The sequence below is a fragment of the Salvia hispanica genome, chromosome 3, assembly GCF_029641045.1.
Source record: "Salvia hispanica isolate PSC_SH4W2 chromosome 3, Shi_PSC_v1, whole genome shotgun sequence".
NCBI classification, from domain to species: Eukaryota; Viridiplantae; Streptophyta; class Magnoliopsida; order Lamiales; family Lamiaceae; genus Salvia; species Salvia hispanica.
In genome coordinates, this window is record NC_142694.1 from 14,439,785 (window position 1) to 14,461,893 (window position 22,109).

General features: G+C 37.8%; 2 protein-coding genes and 2 pseudogenes across 2 annotated transcripts; 2 read left to right on the forward strand and 2 right to left on the reverse strand.

Moving 5' to 3' along the window:
* The first annotated feature begins 6,340 nt into the window (after positions 1–6,340).
* LOC148930220 (translocase of chloroplast 159, chloroplastic pseudogene) lies at positions 6,341–10,643 on the forward strand (annotated as a pseudogene).
* Positions 10,644–11,998: 1,355 nt separating this feature from the next.
* On the reverse strand, positions 11,999–12,709 carry LOC125211587 (translocator protein homolog pseudogene; annotated as a pseudogene).
* Positions 12,710–13,097: 388 nt separating this feature from the next.
* Positions 13,098–17,279, forward strand: LOC125210895 (dol-P-Man:Man(5)GlcNAc(2)-PP-Dol alpha-1,3-mannosyltransferase-like). The gene is made up of 13 exons (XM_048110525.2): positions 13,098–13,400; positions 13,486–13,520; positions 13,745–13,882; positions 14,567–14,635; positions 14,707–14,864; positions 14,997–15,063; positions 15,161–15,214; positions 15,407–15,495; positions 15,799–15,915; positions 16,140–16,273; positions 16,364–16,442; positions 16,658–16,714; positions 16,799–17,279. Exons 1-13 carry the CDS (start codon positions 13,223–13,225, stop codon positions 16,977–16,979), a joined length of 1,356 nt encoding a protein of 451 aa, XP_047966482.1. The 5' UTR covers positions 13,098–13,222; the 3' UTR covers positions 16,980–17,279.
* Positions 17,280–19,300: 2,021 nt separating this feature from the next.
* On the reverse strand, positions 19,301–19,826 carry LOC125215696 (rapid alkalinization factor-like). Its single transcript, XM_048117201.2, has one exon. It carries the CDS (start codon positions 19,793–19,795, stop codon positions 19,466–19,468), a length of 330 nt encoding a protein of 109 aa, XP_047973158.1. The 5' UTR covers positions 19,796–19,826; the 3' UTR covers positions 19,301–19,465.
* Positions 19,827–22,109: the final 2,283 nt, after the last annotated feature.

Sequence of the window (22,109 nt, forward strand, 5' to 3'; positions counted from 1 at the left end):
CGAGGCCAGCCTCGAGCTGGCAAGACACGCGCCCGGCGCCAGGTGGCGCGCGCGGGCGGCTGGCGTGACGCCCACTTGCTGGGCGTCGGATTTATGACGTCATAATTCAATTTTTTTTTAAATCAGATTTTTCGAAAAAAAAAACGGTAATATGACCATTCAACGGTCATATTTTTAATTTTAATTTTTTTTTATATTCTATATATACTCTTCTCCATTCTCCATTTTACACATAAACACACATCTATTCTCTCATGTCTCTTTCTTTCCTCTCCAATCACTTCTATAAAATCATTCCTTTATTTTTTTCTTCTCCCAAATTTAATCAATTATGGATCAATTTGAGCAAATGCGTTGAATAATGGAAGAATCGCTAGAAGAAGATCGACGTAGGAAGGAGGAAGCCGCCGCGCCTCCTAGGCGACGCTGGACATACATCCATCGTAACCGGGAGGAAGTCGCCGCAAGGTTGGAACGTGATTACTTCAGTCCGAACCCGGTGTGGGGAGATATCTACTTCCGTCGCCGTTTTCGTATGTCACGCGCGCTATTTTTGCACATCGCGAGTACATTGGCGGCACATGAAGAGTTCTTCAGAGAAGGGTTCGACGCTGTTGGCCGTCCTAGCCACACGACGCTCCAGAAATGTACTGCGCCGATCCGTCAGCTTGCTACTGGACAAACGACGGATGCGTTCGACGAATACCCGGACGTCGGAGAATCCACTGGGAGATTTTGTTTGTTGAACTTCTGCAATGGCGTCCGGGCAGCCTTCACCGCCGAATTTTTGAAGAAGCCAACCACCGCAGATTGTCAGTTTCTGCTCCGTCTTCACGAACAAGTGCACGGATTCTCCGGGATACTCGGGAGTGTCGATTGCATGCATTGGCAATTGAAGAATTGCCCTGTGGCGTGGAGGGGGTCATACACGAGCGGCCACAAAGGCACCCACCCCACCGTTATACTCGAGGCCGTCGCCGACTACCGGCTATGGATTTGGCATGCGTATTTTGGGGTCCCCGGCTCGAACAACGACGTCAACGTGCTCAACAACTCCGACCTCTTCGCTGAAGTTCTGAATAGTAAAGCGCCGACCATCAACTTCATCGCTAACAATCGCCAGTATAAAATTGGGTACTATCTTGCCGACGGCATCTATCCGAAGTGGCCAACCTTCGTGAAAACGTTCAACAGGCCTGCGGACGAAAAGCAGTCTCTTTTTGCGCAGAAGCAAGAGTATGCTCGCAAGGATGTGGAGAGAGCGTTTGGGGTTCTCCAAGCTCGATTCAACATTATCAAAGCCCCGACTAGACAGTGGTTTATGGAGAATATGGTCGACATCATGTATACGTGCATAATCTTGCACAACATGATTGTCGCCGACGAAGGACCTGAGGCGGGAAATTGGTTCGACCCTGAAACCAAGCTCAACCGCAAGTAGTCCGCCTCGAACGGGAGTGCATCCGTCTTTGCAAGAGCGGTTGTCTATTCGGGCAAGGGCACGTGATTCTACCGCCCACGCCCAACTCCAGGAGGATCTAATGGAGCACATTTGGGCAAAATTTGGCAACCGTTAGATGATTGTCACTAGAGAACTCCTTCTTCTGCTTCTTTGCCTCCATTTTTTTTATTTGAGTTTAAGTGTGCAATTTGTAATTTCTAGTTTTTTAATTATGTCTTTTTTTATTTTTTTAGGTATTTAAATTGTAATTTCATTTTATTTAATGAAGTGTGTTTTTTATTAATTGAATTTGTTGGAATTAAAAATAAAAAATGAAATTGAATGAATAGTTAAGAGATGGTTAAGAGATGAAGGGATGCAGGTGCTACCTCTTAGTTAAGAGATGAGCTGAAAAGTACAGTGGGGCCCATGAATAGTGAAGAGATGAGACGGTTAAGAGACGGCGTTGCGGATGGCATTAGGTTTGACACGGATTTTAATGTAAAATTGATAAAGTAAAAGAGATGTAAAGTAAAAAAGTAATTAGAGCATTGTTAGTGGAGAATGAGTCCCACCTCATTAGAGAGAATAGACTTTCCAAAATTAGAAAGTGCATATTTTTGTGGGACGAACTAAAAAGGAAAGAGTGCATATTTTTATGGAAAAGATGGAGTAAAAAACTTTCTATTTAAGGAAAGTTCTTTCTCCTTAATAAAGTGAGACTCATTTTCCACTAACACACTTTCTTTCTATCTCTCTCTTAGTCTCTTACTTTCACAATTCTGTATTAAAATCCTGTGCCGTTTCAAAAGTTTAAACTTTTAGGGGATGGAGGAGTAGTATAATATAATCCTTCCGTCCACGGAAAATAGTCTCATTTTACTATTTAGGATGTCCACAAAAAATAGTTTCATTTCTAAAAATTGAAAGTTTTTCTCATATTTATCTAATTTTTGCCTATCTTTTTAATATTTTATTCATTTTTTCTCATGGTATCTTATATTATCATGATTTCTTATTAAAATTGTGTCATTCACAGGTGAGACTATTCTTTGTCCATGGAGAAAGTAATAAAAGTTTACTAGTATATTTTTTCGATTATATTTATCCATATAAGCAGCAATGTCTTTTGGTGATACCGGTCAAACCAACATTATTTAACCACAATAAGTATTTTTTTATTTTCTTTTCGTATTGTAGTAGTATTAAATAAACAATGTTGTTTAAGTATCACAAAAAAAGTCTGTTTTGTATATAAATGAAATACTTGAGAAAAACAAAAATTTGTAGTACTATATTTTAATATTATGTTTTTAAATAGCTTGAAGTTGTCCATAATTGAAATACCTATTATCCCAAAAATTCATTGACATATTTATTTGAAAACTGACTAGAACGTTGTCCACAATTGAAATACTAGCTTATCCCAAAAATTTATTACCGCAATTTTTTACAAAACAAATTCTGTTTCAAATACATAAAAGTTTTCCTCAAGAAATTTTCTAAACATGAATTGAATACTAGTACTATATTTTTCAAAGTTAATTTGGATTTATTATTTTATTAGTACTAAAATAACAAAATCATGTTTGTTTTCAATTTGAATGTTGGACCTAATAAAATCCTTTCACCGCCGTCACATTATCATATCCCAAATGTTAATAACTGAGTGACATTTCAAATAAGTTAACACACTTCACATTCAAATTCAAAGGAACTTTTCTAATGCAAAACAAACCAAACAAAATAAAGATTATATCTAATATATATCAATGAGTCGCAACAAAATAAGTAAAAATATGGTATAATACTAATGAGTCAAAACACATATTGTATTTGCCCATAACTTTTGATGCTCAAAATGACCAACTAGCTGTATAAAATACTCCCTCCGTCTTATATTTATAGTCACATTTAGTTATGGCATGAGTTTTAAAGAATTGATGGAGTGTGTAATTAATGAAGTGAGAGGTGGAATGTGTAATAAATGAAGTGAGTTGAATGAAGGTGGGTCCCTTTTGATTTTTTGGTTTTTTTATTTTTGTTTTGTTTTATTTTAATGTAGATAATGACATTTGGGTGTAATTTTAGTGAATAATGGGGTAAAATTTTATGTCCAAATATGAAACTTTTAAATGTGACTTTAAATATGGGACGGACTTTTATGGCAAAATGTGACTATAAAACTGGGACGGAGGGAGTAATATGTATCGCACATCTTTCCACACGCAACTAGATTAATGCTGAAAATTGAAATTGATTTTGAAAATGCACACACACAAAATTGAAGGGTAACTTGTAATACGAATTATATATTTTTTTATTGTAGTTTATATATATTTGTTAGATGATTTTAAAATTACATGAACTACATTATTATTATTATTATTATTATTATTATTATTATTATTATTATTATTATTATTATTATTATTATTATTATTAATTAAGTATCGTATTCAAATTTATCTTATTTGCAATTATTTTGCAGAAAATGAAAATAAGAATAAATTTTAAAAAATATAAATTAATATAAAAAAATTATAATAAACATAACTAATATTCAATTCAAATTAGTATAGAAATAATTAAAATACAAGATGTATGACCCTTTGTATTATATGGGATGATTATAAGCTGAGTTGAGTTTATGATGGACCTAGGCTAAGATGAATATAAGTTAGAAAAATTAACAAAATGGAGCTCACTTCAACTAATAAGCCCAGTCCAATCCCGCTTTATTTTTTAGCCCGAGTCGTGCTATACTGAGTTGCCCCCAATTGACAACTCTAGCAGCAATAAGAGTCTCACTTTGCGGATTGGTCTGTCTACGTGATGCATAACGCGGTCCAACTCGTGAGCCACACCAACCAATGTGTACTACCAAGCCAAGGACGGATATAGAAAAAAATATCAATAGGACTATAATTCCTCAATTCTATTTTAACGTATTTATAGGCATTTTTACATAATAATTTGCATAAAATTTGGATAAATTTCAGAATTTTATTAAAAAAAACTCGATAATTTTTTATGTGAGGGCTTTAGCCCCTTGTCATCTGCACTTTGGATCCGCATGCTAAGTTGCTAACCACGTGGTACCGCACAATTTGCACAATTTGCACAATTTCGAGTTTTATTTTTTCTGTTTTTCTCTATTTCATTAAATACTACTATTACTTTATTTAATAAATGTTGACATTTCTTTTGTAATTTTAATTAGATAATTTTGAATTTTAATTATGTATGAGCAGTTTTTTTGTACTTTTAGTGATTTTTTCATACACTGTCATTAAAATATATACACTACACATATATGTATGTATAATAAAGAATTTATAAAATAAAATAAAAAGAAACTAATGATATCATGAATAGTATATGTGTGACCTAATTTATAGATTGTGCATTGGCCATTGCGTATGTTTGGTAGTGTGGTCATGACTAGAATAGCGATAGTTAATTTCTAAATTTACCCCTAGCCTCCGTCAATTGGTAGTTGTTGCGGATTCACAACCATAAAAACCTAGTAATTGATACTCCCTCCGTCCCGGATAATTCGGGTCATTTTGACTGGGCACGGATTTTAAGAATTGTAATGAAAAGTGGGTTGAAAAAGTTAGTGGAATGTGGGTCCTACCTTTATATATTAATTTTATAATAAAATGTGAGTAGGAATAAGTTAGTGGAATATGGGGTCCACTACCAAAAATGGTAAAAGTGAAGTGAGACAAATTATGTGGGACGGACCGAAATGGAAAACTGAGACGAATTATCTGGGACGGAGGGAGTAATTACTTGTATGATATATATGGAGAAAAATATTACTCCCTCCGTCCACGAGTAAGAGTCCCGTTTTTCCATTTTAGTCCGTCCGCGAATAAGAGTCCCGGTTCACTTTTAACATAAATGGTAATAGGGTCCCACCTTCCACTAACTCATTCCACTCACATTTCATTTAAAACTAATATATTCAAGTGAGACCCATATTCCATTAACTTTTTTCCACCCACTTTTCTTAACATTTCTTAAAACTCGTGTCGTCCATGAATGAGACTTCTAATGGCGGACGGAGGGAGTATTCATGTAACATACTTTAAATATCACGAGTATCACTTTTTCTTAATCTACGTTAATATAGTTTTTTTATCCATTTAATTTATTTTTAATATCTCAAAAATGATTTTAACATTATTAATTTTACAAATACTAGTAATACATAAATAAAGCTCAATTTATTCATTTTCTAAAAGTTGTAGGAAAAATGGATAATTCAAACTTTAATTTTATATAAGACATCAATAATAATTTTATAAGTTTTTAAGAGCAGAATAAAATTAAATGAATGTAAAAAAAATATTGCTAGTGTTGACTATTTGAGACTTGAGTCCTTAGGTGATGTTCGGTTTCCAAGATAAAATAAAATTTTAGGTGATGTTCGGTTTTCAAGATAAAATAAAACTATCAAGATAGAATTTAGGATTGAGTTGTGAGGTTATTTTAGTCATAGATGAAGTTGAATCTCATAAACCAAACATACTACTCCCTCCGTCCCGCTTAAGATACACGTTTTCCTTTTTAGTTTGTCCCAACTAAGATGACACATTTCCTTTTATGGAAACTTTCTTTCTCCCATTGATACACTCAACCACTTTTTCTCACTCTTATTAAAATATCCATCTTTCTTTATCTCTCTACTTTAATACTTACACCCACATTTTCTCTCTCCAATTAAACACTTTAAACAATAACTCCTAAAATCTCGTGCCGGCTAAAAAATGTGTCATCTTAGCCGGGACGGAGGAAGTATAAATTTAATCCAGATACAATCTTGTAAACCGAACACCCAGTAACAGATAATACAGAAAAGAGTTTAGCACACAACACAGCACATTGAACTCTCAGCGAAGCCAAAATACCAAAAAACCTTATCACAACTGACTCTAATCCCCTCCCCCTCTTCATCTCCTCCCCTTCTTATCCATAAACCCTGAATTTAAACCCTTTTATCTCCAATTTCCCTATTCAAATTTTGTGGTTGTTTCAGCGATGGAGTCGAAGGAGGCGGCATTGAATCCGACGCCCGAAGTTATATCAGGTTCAAACGCTTCCTCTCCTTCTCCACCGATTTATAATGATGATAAAAGTAGGGATAATACTAAGGCTGTGGTGTCCGAGGATGAGGACTATGTGAGTGGTAATGAGGAGTTCGAGGCGGCAATGGATAAGCCTGTATTGAATAAAATTGATGGTTCTGATGTTCCGAGTATGGCTGAGAATGGGGGCGGTGACGTCGAGGAAGGGGATAAGGTTGTTGAAGGGGATGGGGATGTGGCGGGGAAGGATTTTGGGGGTGGTAGGGAGAGTAGGGTTGAGGGTATTGATGGGATAGGTGAGCTTACCGATTCAGTTGGGGAATCAGGCGTGAATTCCGATGTGGCTGCTGGTGAGGTTGTGGATGGTGAACGGGGAATTGCGGTGGTTGAGGGAGTTGAGGCGGAAGGAAATCAGGCGGGAAAGGGGAGTGAGACTGAGGTTAAAGAGGGGTTTGAGGCGGCTGTTGAGCAGGTAGAATTGGAATCCATGCCTGAAGGGGATTCTGTAGTTGAGACCATTCAGGTTGATGTTGCTGGCCCTGGAGTTGCTGTTGTTGGCGAGCCGGAAGGAGATAAAGATGTGTTGAGTAAAATTGAGGAAAAGGAGGTTGCTGCAGTAGATGTGGTTGAATCAGAGAGATCGGATGTGGTTGATGATGGTGATGTTAGCTTCATAAAAAAGGAGGATTCTGTAGTTGATGAGAGCGAGGTTGATGTGCCTTCCTCAGGGGCATCTATTGGGGTAATAAAGGAAAACGGAGCCAATTCTAATGAACTAGAGCAAGAAGAAGTTGCTGAAGTGGCACTCACGGCTGAGGGGGATGCTGTTGTTGATACCATCAAGGTTGATGTGAATGTGGTAGATCCAGGAGTTGCTGTTGTTGGAGGGACGAAAGAGAACGGAGACGGGGAGGAGGTTCCACTGGAATCAGTCGGTAGTGCTACTGAGAATGGTGATGGTGTCGAGAAAGATGTTGTTACTACGGAAATTGGAGTGGATCTTCTGAATTCAGAACAGGCAGCTGAGGATACAGCTGAACCTGAAAATCATGCAGTTGGAAATGAGAAAGACGAGACTTTAGATGCTGGAGCTGTTGCCCGTTTGGAGAATGTTTTACCGACGTCCGAGGCCAGTACTGATTCTTTTAGTAGCAGTAGTCATCTGGAGAACGACAATTCAGAGAAGGCTCACATTAATGGGGAGGTCAAGATTGCGCATGAGATGGTAGAGTCAGATACCGGAATTGTTCAAACAAATGATACCCAAACTTGTGTTGATGGGATATCTGAGGAATTAGCACAAGTAGAATCTAATGAACCAAAAGTGGTAGCTGATGATCTCAGAGAAATTAGAGAAGTAGAGGATGAAATGGATGCAGTGAACCCTGAAGAACCTCTGTCAGATGAGGACACTGATGGCATGGTCTTTGGGAGCTCGGAAGCTGCCAAAAAGTTTATTGAGGACTTGGAGCGAGAATCTGGTGGGGATTCTCATACAGGTCTCGACAGTTCGCTTGAGCAGTCTCAGAGGATTGACGGTCAAATTGTGACTGATTCAGAAGAAGAAGGAGAAACTGATGACGAGGGAGATGGTAAGGAATTGTTTGATTCTACTGCTCTGGCTGCTCTTTTGAAGGCTGCAACCGGTGCTGATTCTGGTGGTGGCAATATCACTTTCACCTCTCAAGATGGATCTAAGCTGTTCTCCATGGAGCGTCCTGCTGGGTTGGGATCTTCCCTTCAGTCCTTGAGGCCTGCTCCCCGACAAAACCGCTCAAGCCTTTTTGGCAGTCTGGCTCCTGCTGGTGGAGCAGAAGTGGAGGAGAATTTGAGTGAAGAGGAAAAGAAGAAACTGGAGAAATTGCAGGAGATCAGAGTGAAGTTTCTGAGGCTTGTTCATAGATTAGGCCTCACTCCAGAGGAGTCCGTGGCAGCTCAGGTTTTATACCGGCTGGCACTTCTTGGTGGGAGGCAAGGCACTCACACATTTAGCTTGGATGCTGCTAAGAGGACTGCACTGCAGCTTGAAACGGGGGAGAAGGATGATCTGGACTTCTCCATTAATATCTTAGTTCTTGGAAAGTCTGGAGTGGGGAAAAGTGCCACCATAAATTCATTATTTGGAGAAGAGAAGGCTCCGATTGATGCATTTGAAACTGGGACAGCTTATGTTAGAGAGATGTCTGGGTCTGTTGATGGAGTTAAAGTTCGCGTTGTTGATTCACCTGGTCTAAAATCGTCCGTCATGGAGCAGGGTATCAACCGTAGCATCTTGTCCTCTATAAAGAAGTTCACGAAGAAAAGCTCCCCCGATGTTGTTCTTTATGTGGATCGATTGGATGCACAATCTAGAGATCTTAATGATTTACCAATGCTTAAGACTGTTACTAGTACACTTGGCTCTGCCATTTGGCGAAGTGCGATAGTCACTCTTACTCATGCTGCATCTGCGCCCCCGGATGGGCCTTCTGGCACCCCACTGAGCTATGAGGTGTTTGTCTCTCAAAGGTCTCATGTTGTGCAGCAGTCGATTGGCCATGCTGTCGGAGACCTACGAATGATGAGCCCCAGTCTGATGAATCCCGTCTCTCTTGTCGAAAACCACCCCTCTTGTCGGAAGAACAGGGATGGACAGAACATTCTTCCTAATGGTCAGAGTTGGAGGCCTCAGTTACTGCTACTATGCTACTCGATGAAGATTTTATCTGAAGCCAGTGCAATCTCGAAGCCTCAAGACCCATTCGACCATAGGAAGCTCTTTGGCTTCCGGTCACGCCCACCACCTCTCCCGTACATGTTATCATCCATGCTGCAGTCTCGTCAGCACCCCAAGCTTCCATCTGATCAGGGCGGTGACAGTGTCGATTCTGATATTGATTTAGATGATTTTTCGGATTCTGATCAGGAAGAGGAGGACGAGTACGACCAGCTTCCTCCATTCCGGCCTCTCAGAAAAGCTCAGATAGCCAAGCTGAGCAGAGAGCAAAAGAAGGCATATTTTGAAGAGTTTGATTACCGGGTGAAGCTGCTCCAGAAAAAACAATGGAGGGAGGAGTTGAAGAGAATGAGAGAAACCAAGAAGAGAGGTAAAGATGCAGCAGTGGAATATGGTTTTGCAGAGGATGACGCTGAAGGTGGAGCAGCAGCTCCGGTGGCAGTTCCCTTACCTGACATGGCACTTCCCCCATCTTTTGACGGTGATAACCCTGCATTCCGATACCGGTTCTTGGAGCCCACTTCACAGTTCCTTGCAAGGCCAGTCTTGGACAGCCATGGTTGGGACCATGACTGTGGATATGACGGAGTCAACCTTGAACACAGCCTAGCCATCGCGAATCGCTTGGCAGCAGCATACACTGTCCAAATAACAAAAGACAAGAAGGACTTCAGCATCAGTCTAGATTCCTCGGTTGCAGCCAGGCTAGGAGAGAACACGTCGAGCATGGCAGGCTTCGATATTCAGAGCATAGGCAAGCAGCTAGCTTACATTGTCCGTGCAGAAACCAAAACCAAGAGTCTGAAGAAGCACAAGGCAACTGGAGGATTATCCTTGACGTTCTTAGGCGAAAACATGGTTCCAGGTGTGAAGATAGAGGATCAAATTACATTTGGGCAGCAGTACGCCCTCGTAGGCAGTGCTGGCGCTGTGCGGTCTCAGCATGACACTGCCTACGGGGCTAACTTTGAGCTGCAGAGGAGGGAGCTGGACTACCCGATTGGACAGGTTCAGTCGACGCTCAGCATGTCGATCATCAAATGGAGAGGGGACTTGGCGCTAGGGCTCAACAGCCTAGCGCAGTTCTCCATTGGGCGTAACTCGAAGGTTGCTGTTCGTGCTGGAATCAACAACAAGCTTAGTGGTCAGATCACGGTGAGGACGAGCAGCTCCGACCATCTGTCACTGGCTCTTGCTGCTGTTATTCCAGCAGCGCTTTCCATCTACAAGAAGCTCTATCCAGAGGGCTCCGGCGACAAGTACTCCATCTACTAGTTTTTCCTCATCTGATTTTTTGCTGCATTTTGTATTTCTTAATTCACTTGAATATGCGAGACTATTATAGCATCTTTCCGTTTTTGAATAATGATTTTACTGCTGTTTCATTTGAGTATCTGAACTATTTTGCGGGAGGGGGTTTGATGAAATGCAGAGTTAATAGATACTACTTTGATACAAGATTGTTTTTCGTTTTTGATAATAGTTCTAACGTTTACAGCTTTTTAGTTTTGAGAACTCTTTAATTGATCATCTTAATTAATGTGAGCAATATTACTTATATCCTTTTTAATGATTTTTCTTAATCCTGGTGAAAAGCAATTTAAGTTCTGAGTATATAATTGACATGAATGGAATACTGATATTATCTACTATGTCTAGAGGTGTCTAAGCTTTACTGTTACGTCGGTTAACCGCGAAATCGTAACCGTGAGAATTTACACGACCGAAACCGTCGATTTTAAAACTGGTTCGGTTCTGGTTCGAAAACTTACCAACCGAAACCGTGTCAGAACCCTGAAAAATCGCCAGAAGACCATAAAATTGAGCCGGAACCGCAAAAAAATCATTGAAAACTGACGGTTCGGAACTGTGAAACACCCTCGCGGTTCGGTTCTGGTTCGGCAATTTCCAAAACCGTATCTGCCGGTCCCTCTTTGCATTTTTTTCCCACGTTTTCTACTCGAGTCTTGCCAATTGACAAGGCCAGTGCCACATAACATTTGTTTTTTACTTGATTGAAAAGGTTAAAAATTTGAATAATAGGCAAAACAAGCAACTACTATAACCCATAAAAAGTACTACCCCAGACGGATATTTGGCTGAAGGCTTGCTCAATCAGCCTCAGGTATCGCTTAAAACCTCACTTTAAAGCAAGAGAGAGAAAGAGCGTTGATAATTTTTGAAAATGGATAATCTTTTTGGCATGAGCACTTGCTAACCAATAATGTAGCACAATTGAAGAAACCTTTCAGCTTAGTGTGATTTCAATAATCACTTGAACCTCGTTTCTTTGTTCTTTTCGCTGAGCAATGTATCATATCTGCATAAGGAGTTGTTTGATTAGTTTAGTTTCCATTCAATGATTGCTCAAAAACACCAATCTACAATAATACCAGTACTTGATAAACACTGCTCAAATGTTATGCATTGTATAACAAATGGTTAAGTGACACCTCTGGATTATATGATTTGTGTGTTCATTATGACTGTCAAATGGTATACTTGTTTCTGGCTTACTTTCTTGATGATTGGTCTTATAGTTTGATACTAATTGTTGATTTCTAAGAACCTTGATTGGCAACCAAATTTGGTATTGGGATGGGTTGTCCTGATTTAGTTGTTAAATGGCTGTGTCTAGAAGCATCCTCATCCTCAGCCCAACACCACAAACATTAGGTCTTGGTCATTTTACTAACATTCTTATTTTCAACGTGCAAAATGGGAATCTGCAGTGAAGTGACAAACTTGAAAAGAGAAAAAGATTCATGTAAAAAAGCTGAAACATTATATTTTTACAGTGTGGATAAGTGAATTGAAACATCAAGTATAAAAACAGAGGTACAACATCAAAATCCTGATCATCGATCATTGATACACGAGCCTAACATTGGCAGCGGCGAGCAGCAGCGCCGACGCCAAGCACGGCTTCACCAAATCCCCCGCGATGGGATTCATATTCCGGAACGCCCTCGCGCAGCCCACCAGCGCCCCAAACAAGGCAGCACACAGCAGCAGCCCGAGGCGGACGGCACCGGCCCGCAACACAAGAGGGTACCACACGAGGCTGAGCGCCAGCTGCACGAGGTACAAGGCCAGCGCAGCGGGGTGGCGGTGGAAGCCGCCCTCGGCCCAGACGAGCCAGGCGGAGAGGCCGGAGAGGAAGGCGGTGGTGATGCAGGCGAGGTGGAGGGCCCAGAGGGGGGGCACGTAGAAGGGCTTGTGGAGGGTGCGGTAGCGGGAGGAGGAGCCGAAGAGGAAGATGTCCAGGAGGGTGAGGGAGAGGGGCAGCGCCACGGCCACGCTCAGCGACTTCAGCCCGCGGGCGGCCGCCGCGCTGTTCTTGGGCTTTTTGCGGTTCATGTCGTCGTCGTTGGTGGTGGGGGTTTGTTGGTGGATGGGGCGGTGTGTGAGGTCGGAGGAAGCCATGGTGGGATAATTGGTGAGGTGAAGGGTGGAGAATATGTAGAGTGGAGCGTGTTTATCTGGTAGATTTGCATGGGGAGGGCGCCCACGCGGCGGATCACAGCTGGCGGCACCTCAACGACTCTCTTTACACGTCGATGTCTCACTTGCTTAATCACCATTTTCCTCATTGCTTTTGCTTCTCGGAATTTGACTATGATATTATTAATACTATTCTTTTTGGTCACTGCTTCATGTGTATGGATAATATCATTATCATAATATTTTAATTCGAATTGCCTCAATATTTCTCTTATATCATATCGGATTTGCTTAAACATCAACCATTATCTCTAACAAGAATTAGGAGCCTTGATGCGGTAGTTCATAACTTCATAATCTAATCTAATACAGTAATACTTAAACAAATAAGTTAAGTAATAATTTTATGAAATAGCAAAGCTTAGCCGGCCTAACATTTGACTCGAAACGCAGCGTTTCAAGCAAATCGATGTGCTTCAGCGTAAAACCGCGCAACCCAGCCGTAGCCGCTGCCTAACGCCTCCGATGCCGCGACAAGCCTCCGCCGCTCGATCCACCTCCGCCTCCGCTGGGTTGAAGGCGGAGGAGACTAAATATACGTCTTTTATTCAAATCGCAATAAAAAACCCCAAGTTATCCTCCGCCATCGTCGTGCTCCTCGCGGACGCCGTCCTGGTTTCTCTCATCATCGCATATGTTCCATGTAACGAAAATCTCATTCGGATTTTTGCAATTGCGTTAGCTATGTATCTATATTTCTTAATCGCTCTTGCGCTCGTGTATTGCAGATACGAAAATTGATTGGGATGCCTACATGTCACAGGTGAAAATTCGATGTTTTTTCATCCACGTTATTGGTAATTACTTAATTTTCGCATGTGAAGAAAGATGATCGGAATTGAACTGGCATAGATGAGAAAACAAGTTTCTTTATACTAAAATAGTTTAATTCTCTCCAAATCCTGTTTACGGCAAAGTTAATTTCCTGTGATACGATTTCTGAGTTTTCAATTCTAAAAAGTTTATGATGCAAATTGATCTGGATAGGTTAGTGGTTTTCTGGGAGGTGAAAGAGATTACAGCAAGCTGAAAGGCGATACAGGGCCTCTGGTATATCCAGCTGGATTTCTGTATATCTACTCTGCTATTCAGTATGTCACTGGTGGCGAGGTCTATCCTGCTCAGGTAAATTTTCTTTTGTTGTCCGTGAAAATTGGATGAGTAGGAGTTTCCTCTTTCTAAGCAAAAAGGTTTCGAAGTTCCTCACTTCTCCGTCCATGGTTAATGTTTATTCTTGATTGTTATTGTGATTCCTGGTAGAATTTACTACATTTCTGATGAATGGAAAGCAATTTGATGTTTGATACTTTGATACTTATTTCCACTCAGTTTGATTGATTATCAAAGCTTATGAAAAGTTCAATAATACATCTGGTTCAATTCTGAGTTTGTGATTATGTGAAATATTATTGCAGATATGAGCAATAATGTCCTATCTTTGTAGGTGTTAATGTTTTTGCTGGACAGTTTTTCTGTGCTTTTAGGCTCTTGGCTTTCTTTCCCTATTCTTTTTACTCACAATGATAGAATAACAAAAGAGGGCTGGCATCTTCACTAAGTTGGCCTTTTATTTGACCATCCTGGTCAAACTATTTCAGAGAATTAGTCCCTGTTAGTGTTACTACTATATCCATTCAACGAATTAGATTATTGTTCTTGAAGAATATATGTACATGCTTGTGTAACAGACTACATAAACAACAAATTGGTGGTATTTCCTTGTGTATCGCGTGCCTTTACTCTGCTGAGCTTCTTTAATTGTTGATGTGTATGCTGAGTTGTCATAACCTGATGCTCTATTGATTACAGATTCTATTTGGCATTCTCTACATTGTGAATCTCGGGATGGTTCTATTAATTTACTTGAAGACAGATGTGGTATGGAACTTGATCTTAGTGAACAGTTAGTCACCATAGCAATTGTTTTAATTTCAGATTATGTCTTGCAGCTTCCTTGGTGGGCTCTATGCTTGCTTTCTTTGTCCAAGCGATTGCATTCAATATTTGTGCTTCGCTTGTTCAATGACTGTTTTGCCACAACATTGTTCCATGCAGCACTTGTTTCATTTCTTTATCAGAAGTGGCATCTAGGTCTAATCATTTTCAGGTAGCATCTCTGATTTAATGGATTTTTATTTTTGTCTAGTTATTAATGTGTTTGCCAGTAAAGTTATCATTCTTTATTGGTGAATATATTTATTGCCTAAAGGTGCGTTAGACGTTCTTCCTGTTAGCACAGTGGGGCTGTCTCAGTGAAGATGAATGTTCTTCTTTTTGCACCTCCGTTGTTACTCCTCTTGCTGAAGGTGAGTTGATTATGATTGCTCACATTTTACAAAATTTTCCAAAATGACATTTCCATCTCAAGAAACTTCTAACTCTGGGTCAAACCATGGAAAACAGGCTATGGATGTTTTTGGGGTTGTATCTGCTGGTGCAGGTGCGGCCATAGTACAGGTGATTAACTCTTAAATCCTTCTTGATAATAAGTCAGTGTTACTGATGAGTCGCTGTTATGTACTTCATTTACTTTATATGCTGTAAAGAAACTTGTTGAGTCAGTTATCAATGAATGTAAGCAATCTTAAACTCTGGCATTCTCTGATAAAATCTTAACCTTTTATACTGTCTCTGGTGGATGGCATGCAGATTCTCTTGGGTTTACCTTTTTTAATATCACACCCAGTCGCATATTTCTCAAGAGCTTTTAATCTTGGTCGCGTGTTCGTCCATTTTTGGTACTTCCTTTGACCCTGATAATTTTACTATTCTCGACACTTGTTACCTATTTAGTATCAGCATATTTTTATGCTTGTTTTGTTGGCTCTTGGGTTCTATAGTTCTTTGTCAAATTTATTTAATTATTCTCTTCCAATTTTAAATTATTCTCTAATCTCTATGTTGTGGAACACATGGAAACTAAACTATTTTATGTGAGATAGTGTATAGCAATCAGATTAACAATGTGTGCATTTCATGTGACAAAAGTTTCCTTGTGCCATTATGGTTAATAATGGACAATGTTCAACTGTATTCTCCAGGTCTGTTAATTTTAAATTTGTCCCAGAACCAGTTTTCATTTCAAAAGGATTTGCGCTGTCTCTACTGGCTGTTCATCTTCTCCTGCTTGGAGTCTTTGCTCATTATAAATGGTGCAGGTAAAGATTATCACCATACACTGCTGCAGAAGGCTTTTAAGCTGAAATTTTGTGTTAATTTATCATTAAATTTTTATTTGATTCTCCTTTATTTTAGTAATTCTTATCAGTTGGAAATCTCCAATCTCCATCACTTGCAAAGATAGAGCCCATGATCCAATGCTGAATACAGATTATTCTTTCTAATGATAACATGTCTTTGTTTTTCTTTGGGCTTGGTGCAGGCACGAAGGAGGTTTGTTCTCTTTCTTGCATTCTAAACTGGCTCAAATGAAGCTCAAATTTTGTATTTCGAGTTCTTTCCCACTGAGAGGACTCGAGGAGCATAATATCAATACAAGGGTGCTTAAAACAGAGCGTAAGTAATAGCTACTAAATTAAGTTTCCCTTTTTACAATTAACTTTAATCAATATTTCATGGCATCATCTACTTTTTGACTCAATTCAGATATTGCAACAACTATGTTTGTTGGGAACTTCGTAGGAGTCGTGTGTGCTCGGTCCCTCCATTATCAGTTCTACTCTTGGTATGTGCTCTTGGACATTCCGTTATGGATGTAAAATAATATCTTTAAACAATAGGCGTATTTTCTCTGTTTATAGACTTTCTTAATAATCTTCTGGACCTTTTCTCACTTGCAAGAAATGAATTACCTATTGACGAACTACTGAAGAAAATATCGATAGAGAAAACACATACTAGCTTGCAAAAAAGGTCTTCTAATGTCATATATGCTTGCAGGTATTTCTACTCTCTGCCCTATCTATTGTGGCGAACACCATTTCCTACTTGGTTCCGGTAGGTTCCTGACCTTGAACTTTATTTCTTTCTTCCCACCAGCTTCTCTGTCCGCTTCGATAACTCTAAAGCTATTCCGTGCAGTTTAATTTTGTTCGTTGCGGTGGAGTTATGTTGGAACATCTTCCCTTCTAATGTCTACTCATCAACTCTGCTGCTCGGCGCCCACTTAGTTATCTTAGGAGGTCTGTGGATGGCACCACCGGAGTATCCGGACGCGGACAATACGAACCGAAAACCAGCAAACTCAAAGAAAACAAGATGAAAGACTAATTTTTGGTTTCAAATATAATCATATTCGTTGCGTGGTTATCTTGGCCGGCTGGCTGGATACAGCTACTTCAATCATTTTATTCTCATGATTTCCTAAACGCAACCCCTCATTTTTTATGATTTTGACGAAACTTCCTTTATTAAGAGCTCTTCTATTAATCGTCATAAAATATTTATTGATGTAGTAGTAGAATAAGAAAATAAAAAGAATTAACCGTTGTTTATGTAAAATCAAGTATGGACGGCTGATTGTCCTATGTGGGAAGCAATGCATTCTGTTTCTTCTAATGCATTTAAACTACAGATGTTCTTTTTGCATCTATTTGACTCGATCCATCTCTAAATCTTGTTTTTTTTAAGAGTGAACTACAAAAATGGTCCCTGGACTATGGGTTTATCTCGCCCATAGTCCCTGGACTTTAAAAATATCGCCAGTAGTCCCTGGACTAAGGGTTTATCTCGAAATTGGTCCTTTTGGCTTTTTTTGGTACGAAAATACCCTTTGATATTATTTTGGGGGGTTTGGGCAATTTGGTCTTTTTACACTTTTAACATTTTAAATCTGATATTATTTTAGTTATGTACTAACTTTGATATTATTTCAAAATTATCATTCTTCTTTCATTTTGTTATCCTTCACTGAATTTTTTTTTATTTCAATATTAGATTTAATTTTATAAAATTAAATTTAATATTTAGATTTTTAAATATTAATAAATTTTTTAATGAAAACTATTAATTCATGGACACTATAAATATTGATTAAAACTATTAATTTTTGTTATTTAATATAATATTCAATTGAATTGAAGAAGTACAGAAAAATAATATTAATCATGATGGAAAAATAAGAGTTATTCTATTTAGCCTCCGTTCGGTTGTTATAATTGCTTGTGATTAAATATTATAAAGTTGACTAAAAATTTGATCCTACTTAAAATTTTATATAGGAGTATTTTTGTTGATATTTTCTAGTAAATTTTGATTGTTTTCAAATTAATAAACAAAAATTATATTAGTCTTACATTAGATGCATATTTATTTCAGAATAAATTGTGTTATATAATCTATTTATGATTAAAGATATTTAAATATTGATTAAAACTAAGGCGTTGTCATACCTTATTGATTACATAGTACTATACACTATCAAATATTGATTATAACTATTAATTTTTGCTATTTGATAATTTTTATAATTAAAAAAAATTATTGATATTTAAAAAATAAAATTTAAAATTTTGTAAAATTAAATCTAATATTGAAATTAAAAAAACAAATTCAGTGAAGGATAACAAAATGGAAGAAGAATGATAATTTTGAAATAATATCAAAGTTAGTACATAACTAAAATAATAGTAGATTTAAAATGTTAAAAGTGTAAAAAGACCAAATTGCCCAAACCCCCCAAAATAATATCAAAGGGTATTTTCGTACCAAAAAAAGCCAAAAGGACCAATTTCGAGATAAACCCTTAGTCCAGGGACTACTGGCGATATTTTTAAAGTCCAGGGACTATGGGCGAGATAAACCCATAGTCCAGGGACCATTTGTGTAGTTCACTCTTTTTTTAATAGTTTAATTGTTTTTTTATTCTCTGACCAAATCAGCGACCTAATCCCAGTAGGGTCAGACTGAAGAACAAGGTTCGATGACTGAGATTTTATCTATTTCATAATATAGTCATTGAAATGGGATCATAAAAAACTTGTGTTACTTGATATCTAAGTTATACTAATGGATTTATTGCAATAATAATATAGCTAAATCAATCCAAAGAGAAAAGATAGTAAAGAAATTGGTTATCAAGAGAAAAAAGAAAAATTATCAAGCTTAAAAATAAATTATAAGCTCGAATTTTTGATTTGAAACCACCAATTCATTCATGTTTCATCTTTTATTACAATGTCAATAATATTGGTTGCAGAAAAAATTGCAGACAATTTTGATACGAAGACTTTGGTGGGATGAAACATTCATTGTGTTTAAGATCGCTTTTGGTGTACTTCCCAACAAACTTTAAATAATTGAGTACTAATAGTTTCTGTAATCTGCACAGCTTCCATCTTTAGATCTACATACATGTCCAAATTCAAGAAATGTAGGTTTTAAAATTAATTTTCGAACGTCGAGTTTTTGTCTTCGTTTAATCTCTTGATTTTCGCGATTGCAAATTATCAAATGAAATCTTGTTCCATGCTCGAATTTCTATATCATCACAAAATTTACAATTTGAAAAATCAACACAACCTGGCCAAAATAAAATAAATAAAACATATATAAAATCTACTTACAAATAGTAGTTCACAATAATTGAATCCAAGTTAGCACACCATAAAAAATTAATAAGAGATAATCATAGAGTATACAGAGAGATCTTTCGAATGCGAAAAATCGATTATTACATCACTCTTTACCTTTGTTTATCAACATACAACATGTAATAAAAACCCGAGAGCAAAAACAGAAACAACAAAACTAACTCCGGCACTGTGTGGCGGCGGAGCACGATCGAGTGTAGGGGTTGGCCTCGGCGCCAGGCCGGCAGTTGTAGTAGGAAGCGCCGCGGCGAGAGCACGGCACGTTGTTCGCCTGCAGCGCACCGTAGCTGATGTACTTGGTGGTGGCTAATATGCGCCGGTTGGACTCCGAATCCATCTCGAACTCCCCGCTGCCCTCCGCCATGCACTCCGCTATCGATCCCTGGCAGCTCGCCGGAATCCAGCTGAATTCGCCGCCGGCATCGGCGGTGCTGAGGAGGAGCGCGGCGGCGATGAGGAGGAGGCGGAAGAGCTGATTTTTCGCCATTTCGGTGCTTTCTTTAATTTACAAATATTGAAACTAAGCGGGCTGCCACCCCATTTTAAGTACCTCAGAGCTTACTAATTTGGTTTTAATATTCTCCGTAATTACTGAATTGCCACTCCACTAGCTTAACATTTTCTCATTAAAAAATGCGATAATATTATTGGTACTATTAGTGAATAAATAATCATAATTTATTTGCCATTCATAAAGAAAAAAGTCTAACATTTTTTAGATAATACTACTATTATTCGAGTTTTCCACAACTAAACTAAAGTCCATTTATGATTTACTATTACCTATATCAACAATATTTTATTTTACGCCAAGTGGACTAGGTTTTTGTAGTTGGAAACACGTTTTTGATAAATTAATTAAATGAAATAAATACAGCTGTTCGTGTTACAGTTTACCAAAGAAGGATTTTTGTTCTTTTATTGACTAATTCTAATCGGCGTATTATTATTTTTTTTAAAAGTGCTAAACCTGTCATTGTGAGCGACTTCGCAGTGTAATTATTTATCACATTTTGCAACTTTACCGGTGAAAAATCAAAGACAAACCTAAAAATAAACTGGCGGAGCTACTTTTGTGCCTTTTTCTATATGTCTTAGCTATATAATATTCGAATCAAAGTAGTACTGCAAGCTGTTTCTGATCTTTAATTGCTTAATAAAGAATAGACAAATCAAAAGGAAGATAAAGACAAAGATGATCATATGAAAATGAAAAGGATTCCCAAATCTGGTTGTCAGTGATGATTCATATAATGTAGTTATGTAGTACTAGTATATTTTTTTTCCTTTTTATTAAAAACAAAAATCTCTTTCAAGATATACATTTTCAACATCTATGAATTTAAAAATAAATTAAGCTGTTGTAGTGGTATTGGTGAGCTAACCGTTGATTAGAATTGGAAATGTTGAAAAGGGATGAATATGCTTATGCACTTAGTCAAATCAGCATATGCCCAACAATAATCCATAGTTGAATTGTCCTAATCTTGATTAGTTTAATAAAATAATTGCAAATTTAAGCTAGCTACCAACAAATATTAAGTTGAAAATGGGTATTATTAATTATGATTGGCGGCAGACGGTGCTAATATAAAATTAAAATCTCTAGACATAGAATAATACTAATACTAATATTGTGACGTAACGATTTGTTTGAGTTGTGAGCGGTTCAAGCGGTTTTCGACAAATTGGATCCCTCAAAGCCACTTGAACCCCTTTGATTATGATGTCTCTCAAATCTCAATCTTCTCCAATTTCTCTTCTTTCAAAACTTCACCATCCCACGTGCCCAATTAATCCTTTTGAGTGGTTAAAACGTTCAAGATGATGAAACAATTTCAACCATGTTGCTCTATAAAATTATAATCAAACTATTGCAAGTACTACCAACCTTTCCCATTCAAGAGGTGATACTACGTCTTCTCGGAATATATCTCAGCTTTGATTTTTTTAATTTGCAACAACTCATGAGTTCGCTTCTCAAAAAGGCAGAATACTTAGTAGAAAGATCTTAATTATGTTAATTCTCTCTCAAACAGGAGGAAAATTGTTACTCCATTTTTTAAATAAGGCCATAGCAAGAAAAAAAAACCTACCATTAACTAAATTATGATTTTAAAAAATTTACGATTAAGACCTTGCAATATAACTTTAGTACTTAATTAAGAAAGGATTTACTCGGATTCTAAAACAAACAAATTTGTACATCCCTGATGGGCCGGATACTTTCAAGCCCATTTCAATTGGAGTTTCGTTCTGGATCCAAGATCTGAGCCCAACAAAATGCAGAGAAGCTTAATCATATGAGAAACATAAATACTTCAATAAATACTACTAGTATAGTGTAGATTGAATAACATTTTTTCTATGTACTATATAATACAATACAAATAAACATATAGTGTATTCTTCAAACCATACTGTTACATTATTTTTGTTATAATATATTATGTACACATAATAGTACTTTTATTTTTCCTATCACACTTCAATATTTTACACATCGTGGAAGGAAATAGACACGACGCAGCAGATGACAAACAATATAGTACTAGCATATTAATTATCACAAACGTGATAAAAACATAAGGATTATTAAGGAATAAAGTTTGGTTTAAGTATGGCTCCAAGAACTCAAGAACATTATGGTTCTAATAGGATCTTCAATCCCACGTCGTTTGTTTCGTCTCTCAATCTCCCTAGATATAGAATTCATCGGACGACCGCCATCGTCGGGTCTGAATTTCTCCCACCAACGACGTCGCCCCGATTCTTGAAAGATTGAGCTTTTCCCACTCGAG